General features: G+C 40.5%; 1 protein-coding gene across 1 annotated transcript in view; it reads right to left on the bottom strand.

Moving 5' to 3' along the window:
- Nucleotides 1–4,974: 4,974 nt before the first annotated feature.
- The window catches only part of CDKN2AIPNL (CDKN2A interacting protein N-terminal like), a 142,619-nt gene continuing 139,337 nt past the window's right edge, over nt 4,975–8,256 (bottom strand). The window contains exon 3 of the mRNA XM_044069239.1: nt 4,975–5,258. Within this exon, the coding sequence (XP_043925174.1) occupies nt 5,247–5,258 (12 nt within the window). The 3' untranslated portion in view covers nt 4,975–5,246. The remainder of the gene's footprint in view (nt 5,259–8,256) is intronic.

The raw sequence follows: 8,256 nt of genomic DNA, 5'->3' as shown, positions 1-8,256 counted from the left end.
ACCGACGCTTAAAGGAGTACCGCACCCACAGACTCCAAAAACATGTTTAAAACATCATGGCATGATGTTTCCTACACTTTAACAGCACTCTGGGATTATTTACAGGATTTTAAATATTTTTATATGCAATTCCAGACTCTGACCACCTGGAGGCTGGCATATTGACGTGGTTTGGATAAATCAGGTTGCCATCCAGTATCCCAGAACTCATTGTTTGGCTCAAAAATGTTACATCATGCAGGCCTCCATTTGCCTAAAGTTCCTGTCATTTCATAGATGTTGCATGCGTACAAAGTACTGAGTAAAACAGAACAGTTTAAGTAACATTCCCTGCTGCTGGATGACTACTTAAAACAGAAACAGTGCAAATGCCACAGAACACACTCAAAGTGCTGTTTACTGCTGCCTTTTTTTCTAATTTAGTTTAAATGGCACTAATTTGTGAGACAATGAATTCCAGTCCATTTACCTCTCCCCTCCCCCATAACACTTTGCTTCCCTAGCTGTCAAAGTCCTGAGGGTAATTTGACCTGGTAATTCCATTGTTTGGCAGATCTCAGCAGGGTGCTTGACATGTCATTTAATCTTTGCTCTAGCATTTCCTTTGTTAGAGGGGACATTTTTTTGCTGCACTATAGCCATGGCCTTACTTGACTGCAATCACATCCAGTAAGGTCTTGCACCAAGGAGCTAAAGAATAAAACATTTATACTATTAACCAGTTTAGATCTTTATTAATTTAAGTGTTAAGGTATCACTTCATGCTTCCACCTTGTTAAAAATTGAGATTTACATGTGCAAAGTGTGTTGATATGCAGTGTTTGCCTTCATATATTTTTACTCCACTGGTTGGTTTGCAAAAAAAAACCCTTTTGCAGTGTCCCTGGATTTGTCTTTGTACATACAAACCACACTGCTATATTTTCCCTTCCTTTTTCTCGTGTCCAGAAGTCACTTATAACAAAAATAAAATTTTTATTGATTTTTTTTTTAATAAAAGGACATCAAAGTTAACTTACCTTGAATCAGATAATGGATGCCACTGCAAAAAAATCACTGTTGAAATATTTGTGCATGGACAAAATCCCTTACTAAATCTATTTGCCAGTCTCCAGTTCAACTGGTGCTATGGCTTTAATATACTGGTGTTTGCTCATGCCTTCCAAATATCTCCACCATTACATACCAGTTTTGCAGTGTAGTAACCACCCGACATGCCCATACACCTTTAGCCATCAATATGCAGATACTCCTGTTCATGTGAGTATGTGAAATCAGTGGTTGATTGAATCTAGCACAAAACCGACAGCTAGCAACATTGTGATCAGGGCCTAGGCAAGGAATACAGTAAGAGTGAAAATCCTTATGAGGCATTTGCTTCCCACAAGAAATACAATTGTTAACTTTTAATGACAACGGTCTTGAGCAAGAAAAAAAAAAGTTTCCCCAATGGGGTACTTGGCTTTAATGAAGACTTCTGTTCTGAAATTCAGATTTGAAAATCTCAGGAGTCAGCCGACCGGCACTTACGAACTGCTTTTGCTTCGGGCACCGCGCAGCAAGAAAGACTGAAGAAAATGGCATCGGCTGCATCTTCTATAGCCCCTGGCGCACTGACATCAGGGAAGAGGCGACGGCAACAGACGCCGGACCTAGACTTTGAAATTCCGGCCGACTGCGGGTAGCCTGCTAGCAGGATAACCCAAGAGTAATGACTGCAACAGTGAAACACGAACATCAAACAGGTGCTTCAGGTCTTGTAACTCCTTCCCTTTCTGTTGCAGAGCTTTGAACTTGGCAACCTTTGCCCCAAAGAGGGCAGAGTTACCCAGAGGCACATCCAATAGTTTTTCCCCATAATCAGGTAAGGGCTGTAACAGTCAGGAAATCCTATGTGGCACACCATCACAAAAGGGTTCACATCTAGGAAAAAAAAAAAAAAGGTCATTGTTCCCCTCTACTCAACACTCAATAGACCCATTAGAGTAAAATGCCCCTTTTGGAAAGTACCTCAAGACATCTGCAGCAGCTGGAAAGGCCATAGAAGTACTGCACAAAGAGGATTACTGGTCTCAAACAGATGCCCTACACAGAGTCTCAAAAAACTCTGAGCTTTACTCCGTAGCATATCGCCTACTCAGAGGTGATGGACATACCACACCTAAAGAAATCCCAATCCCTCCGAGCTACATGCTCTAGGGACCTAAACCTTGTCACCACAATAGACAGGACATGATGGAGGGATAGATTCCTGTCCCAGAGACTTCCCATACTATGGAACAAGCTACCCATCTATGTCAAGCAAAGTTCCTCATTAGCACTCAAAGAAAAATCTTGATAAATGGATGGGAAATAGACCCTGTGGATCACAGGGAAATAACTGTGTGGCGTAAACCAGGGAACCTTGTTGACTAGGCTTACTTAGGTCCTTGGACCGATAGCCTAATACCTACCTAGGAAGCTATAGCCATTAAAATGGCAAAGATATTTTTCATTTTTACTCTCCATCCAGGAGTTCCAAGAACTCAGTTCATGCAAGGAGGCAGTGTGTTTTTATATGCACTTGCAGAAACTCAAAAAGCAAACTTAGATGATGCATAGGTTCATAGGATGATACTAATCTATTGGCCCGGAGGTCATTATAAGCCTAGCCAAGAATTTCACCCATGTTCCCTCAAAGTCAGCACCTGTTTCCCCTGTCTAGCAGGGACACAGGTGGGATCCCAGGGGTATATTTTCTGTTTCCCATCCAGTCGTCAAGGTTCCTCTTAAAGAGGGCTAGAGAGGTACTCTGCTTGCCATGCAGACAGTCTATTCCACAGACAGGGGGAGTCCTTGGGACACAAATCTATCCCAACAAGTTCTATTAATGTCACTCCTTTAAATACCATTTGTATGCTAACCTGTAATATACCACTTGCCCCAAATAAGACAAGAAAACCAGACTTTTCAACAGCATACACATCACACAGAACGGAAACAAAACTGCAGAAACAACAGTAATAAAGCAGAGGTCACGCTTTCTTCTGTATGATTTACCCATTAACAGTTTTATAAACAGCCTTAAATCACTGTTCAGTCAGCTGATTCAGTAGGTATGTTTGCGTCTGGGTAACAATTCCACATATGGGAAAGAAATCTGGCTGCTGCACAGTCATCCAGGGAAAGGAATGAATTAGTGCATAACAGGAATGGTTTCCCTTTGGAAGGGATGATATAGGTGTTTGTCATATTCTGTCCCCAGTAAACACTGGAAGTAACCCAAAGAGGACAGAAGCAGAATTCACTTCCAAGGTTAAGTATCAAGAATGCCAGAATGCTTTTTGTTGTCACTGTCCTTTACAGATTCACAGATATTTCAATGCCACAAAGTTACAAGATTACTCTCACCTTGCCAATATTATCCCTCGGGCCACAACTCCTTTCTCTAGAAGGGCTGTTTAACGGTCCATCCTGGTGTAAATTTCTGGCAATCCATCCAGTCATTTTGTTTAAGTTTAAAGGAAGACTGAGTTTCACTGCTAAACTTGCAAGGGAAGTTTTTTCAACATTTTTGAGAGGTATTTTAAAAAAAAGTTTCCCTCCATTGTGTTTTATTTATCTGTTGGCGAGGACTTAGATCTAGCATTGCTGGAGATATTAGACTTAGAGAACCAAGAGGTCCAGGACAACACGTTCTCCAATGGTGCAGTAAATGAGATCGAGATCTGTCCTGAAATGTCTAACACACTGTACAATGGGACAGAGCTTCCAGACTCTCTTGGCAGCTCAGGGACTTTGGGACGGCTGCCTATTTGGTCAGAAACTTTTGGGTCTTTAAATTGATATGTTTAAGTGAGATATGTCCCCAAGGAAGTGCTGTTACTCAACTGGCCTGATCAGTGCTACATATAATAGATCACCTTTTCAGACCTTGGAAGATATTGCTTTGACAATTAGAGGAGCTAATGTAAAAAGATTTTCTCATGACCGTTGTCACATGATGGCCAAAAGAGAGGCCAACCCAAGTGCCTAAATCCCCAACTACATTTTTATTTTTTTACAGGTGTTTTGTCTAGACAGTATGCTGAGAGGAGGGGTGGTTACCAAAAGTGATACTTAGTTTGAGCTGTTTTAGTACAAAAGAATTTACTAGAGATAGTGCTCATTCTGGAGGCTTGAGTGTCACAGGGTAACTTAACAAGTAAATATAAAAAAAGATGAGTTACCAGGACAGAGTGCTAAGCGACAGCAGAGGTCACTTTCATACTTTTTGATGCGGTACCTACAGCTCGCACTGTGGGTTTGGTCTTTCAGCCAGATGTTATCCATCTTGCCACTTACCATGTATGGGTTGACTTATAAAGCATTTTGCTTTTATAGGATGCCAACATGGGGAATGGTGTGGAAAGCCTTGTCCAAGTCAAGATCCTCCATATGCACTGCAGAGTCTTCACCTGCAGCCTCCTTAACCTTTTTGAAAAAAAAAAATACTGGATTAATAGAGGCGCTCACAAAGCCAAACTGTTGGGAGTCGATTCCATCAAGATTCTTGATATCAGAGTATGAGGTCAGTTATACAACATTCCATAACTTTGCAGATGGAGCTTTTCTCTAGCTCTTCCCTCCCAATCACAACTAAACAGAACATTTACAGCTACTTCAAACGATTTATGTGGACAACCTAATTTTCTTCTTGTATGCTTTCCCTGTTTACCCTTGGAATTTCACCATTTGGTGCCCCAGTTGGAAGGTACAAGTCAGACCAGTGTTGAGGAAGGTGGTGCACATGACAGAGGAGAAGCTACAGGACAAATCTTGGCAGACCGCCATGGTGAAATAAAAAAATATCCAGTAGAATTAGTTTACCAGTTCCCTTGCAGCAGCGCATTAAATTCAATATGCTTAAAATGCTATTAAGGTTTCCCAGAATTTAATGGTGGTCAGCATTTTCTAGTACTACTGTCTTTTTCATGGAACTTGCACAACATGTGGTCAAAAAGAAACGTACTTTATTCACATTTTCAGACAACAAAATAGGTTAAATAGCTTGGTGCATTATAAGCAACTCCCCCAAAATATCAGAAACAATTACAGCTTAAAAATATAGTCTGGGCTATGTCTGTAATCTTGGATTAGGCCGAATGAAAATACAGTCCATAAATGCAGTCTTCCTTAAATTCAGAGTTCAATCTGTAAGGCATGTCAGTCACGAAGGCTTGCAGAGAAGGTTATATGGAGTCTTCTTTAGGATTCTGTGTCATACTTCATTGATGACTCTTAAAATAAAAAAGAAGATTAATGCATATAAATATGTAAAGTAATTGGCTTACAGCTGGTATTTTCTCAAAAAACAAAAAAAAAAACAAGGACAGCCATACACAATACACTTCTCTTAGCAACTCAAAAGGTGGATTACAAATCATAATGCTCTGTTTATATTGAACTGCTCCATATTTTTCCTTTTTTGGAGGCCTACCTCGACCTTGTAGCCACATTCTAGAGATAAGTCTTCTATACACATTCTTAACATCATCTATGCGCCTCCAGTAAACAGTGCTTGAAAAACATGCATAAAAATGGGCTATTATGTATGTGAAACTATTAAATTCAGGGATTCTCTTTATTCTGGTTAACTACCACAGGGATATGCTATACATTTAAAATTTTGCACCTAAGCCTTTACACTCAGACCATGGAAGGGAGTACAATACAAATGCCACTGGAGCTGGTTGGAATAGTAGTTTCAACATTGCTTTTCAGCTTATCACTACTCTCTTCTTTCTAAAGAGGACATTTAAAAGTGTAAAAGTCTAAAAGGAAGATAATTGTGAAATGGTTGTAAACACCAAGAGGTGATTTTGATGGCAGTGAAGGGCAGACCCTTCAATCTCCTATCTTCCGTTATTAGGAGATATGGCAAGTAGCTGAAGGACACCAAAGTGAAAGTGTTGATAAAAAGGAAATGTTGCAGTGACGGACAGCATAAGGTAAGGCTAAAGAATCACATTTGATCTAATTCACTGTGAATATCTATTCTGCTTTCAGCACTATGAACAGAGTTCCTGGTTTTGTAGACTGACTAGTTTTAAAGCTGAACATGTTGCAGTGGCCAATTGTTTCTGCTGCATGAAAGGGTTTCTCCATCTGGTTATCTGTCCATCTCTCCCACATTTCTTATTAAGATGCCCTCCACTTTATGTTTATTAAAAAGAAACAACATTTGGAGCCATACTTCTTGGACAAAGATCAAACCACACCAAAAACTATATCAATAGCAAAACTCTAAAATCAGCCACTTAAAGCACAACACTCTGCAAAAAAAAAATCATCCAGTAAAAGCAAATTACTTAGTAGACCTCTCCAGATCAAAGTCAAGCAAGTGACTAAGCATTTTTCTATATGGACTTTCCCAACTTAATACTTCATGTACAAGATTCAACCTATCTACGAAAATACACTGTCCTCTCTCAATAGTAACATTCCTTATGAAGTGCACAATGTATCTGCAATTCCCAAATCATTAAATGACTATTGCAGCTTCAGGTACTCAATCATTTAAACGCTCCAAGCCTTGATTAAAAATCATTCACACCATTGAATGTTGTGAATCAAAAGAGGAGGAACTAGAAACTGAACTTGGTTCCACTGAATGGTCTTTCTTCTGCAGTGAAACTGATCCAAACACACCTAGACTACTTTACCAAGAAAAAATACTCCAGACATTCATAATAGTCTATCCACTTAAAATAACTTCCCCTGGTTTAAAGTACTACTAAACAAACCATAAAAGCTCTGAACCAAACATGGACAATTTGGAGAATTCCTCACTGCAATCTAACTACCACAATCACTTAACTATTTGCAAAAAAAAGTATATAAAAGCCTTTAAGGCTGCATACCTTACAAGGAGTAGGAAGATGCAAATGCTATTCAAGTCAAAAAAACATTAAAAGAAATGATCATAAATTCACAAGTATCCAGTCAGAGTGCACTCGCCAGCAACCGCAACCAACTACATACACACAAATGGGCAACTGCACTCTGTGGCAATTTAAGAATTACTTCTTCACCCCCCCCAATCATTGCAAAGGTCTTCAAAACCAACCTTTTCGCCCAAATACTCAACCACCTTATAAGAATGTAATCCATTTTACTTTAAAAAGCACTGCAAACAGTGAAAAGTACAGTTGTGTACATTTACCATAAATGTAGATGTTAGAGTGTATTCACTGTTGCAGTCATCACATTTGGGTTATCCATGCCAGAGTAGCCCTATGCAAGCCCGAATACCATGGACTTAGTATTTCTCCGCCAGTTGCTGTCGCTTGACGACTGACGTCAGGTCGTCAGTAGTATAAAGTAAGGCAGTCAATGCCATTACCTCAGTTTGTCTTGCCTTAACCTGTCAGGAGCCCCCAAATGTAGTAGGCCAGGTTCTGGTGGAAGAACCCCACCAGTGGAAAAGAAATACCCATATGTCCCTTGTAAGGAAAGGAGAACAACAACGAAGAATGGTAATAAAAGGAGAAAGAAGAAAGGGGGAAGGAAACCAGGACTGAAACAGTGAATACACCAACATCTACATTTATGGCAAATGTACACAACTGTACTATGTTCTTCGTGTTTCACTGTTGTAGTCATCTCATTTGGGTTGATTCCCAATGCTGAAGAAATGGGTGGAGGCAGTCAAGGATGACCTGCAAGACTGCAGAGGCAAACCCTGCTCTGGATTAGAGGCAGGTGGTAATGCTTGGGAAAATTGTGAACTGATGTCCAGGTGGCAGCCTCCAGGATGTCCCTGGTGGGAACTCAGAGGAAAGCTGCAGAGGTGGAGGCTGCTCTTGTGGAGTGTGTCCTGACCCCCCTTGGGGGGAGGCTTTCCATGCTATTTGTAGCAGAAACAGATGCAGTGTGCTAACCATTTGATAATGATTTGCTTGGAGCTGGCTTTGCCTTCTGCCCCTGTAGCAGCAAAGCTAACCAGCAAATGATCAGACTTTCTGAAAGATTTAGTCCTGTCCAGATAGAATCTGAGCTGTCTGTGCACATCTAGAGTGTGAAGAATCCTTTCCCCCTTGTTCTGGGGATTAGAAAAGGTGGGCAAATGAATGGATTGGTTAAGAACCACACTAGACACAACCTTGGGCATGAAGGATGGGTTAGTTCTGATGGATACCCTGTCTCTACATGGAAGATGAAGGGTTCTGCAGTCATGAGTGTGAGTGTTTGAAGCTCAGAGACTTCTGGCTGAAGTGATGACCAGAAGGAATGCCG

The sequence above is a fragment of the Protopterus annectens genome, chromosome 4.part0 (assembly GCF_019279795.1).
Source record: "Protopterus annectens isolate FY-2018-M chromosome 4.part0, PAN1.0, whole genome shotgun sequence".
NCBI classification, from domain to species: domain Eukaryota; kingdom Metazoa; phylum Chordata; order Ceratodontiformes; family Protopteridae; genus Protopterus; species Protopterus annectens.
The sequence above is the reverse complement of the archived record's forward strand: the minus strand, read 5'-3'. Positions and strand labels throughout refer to the sequence as shown.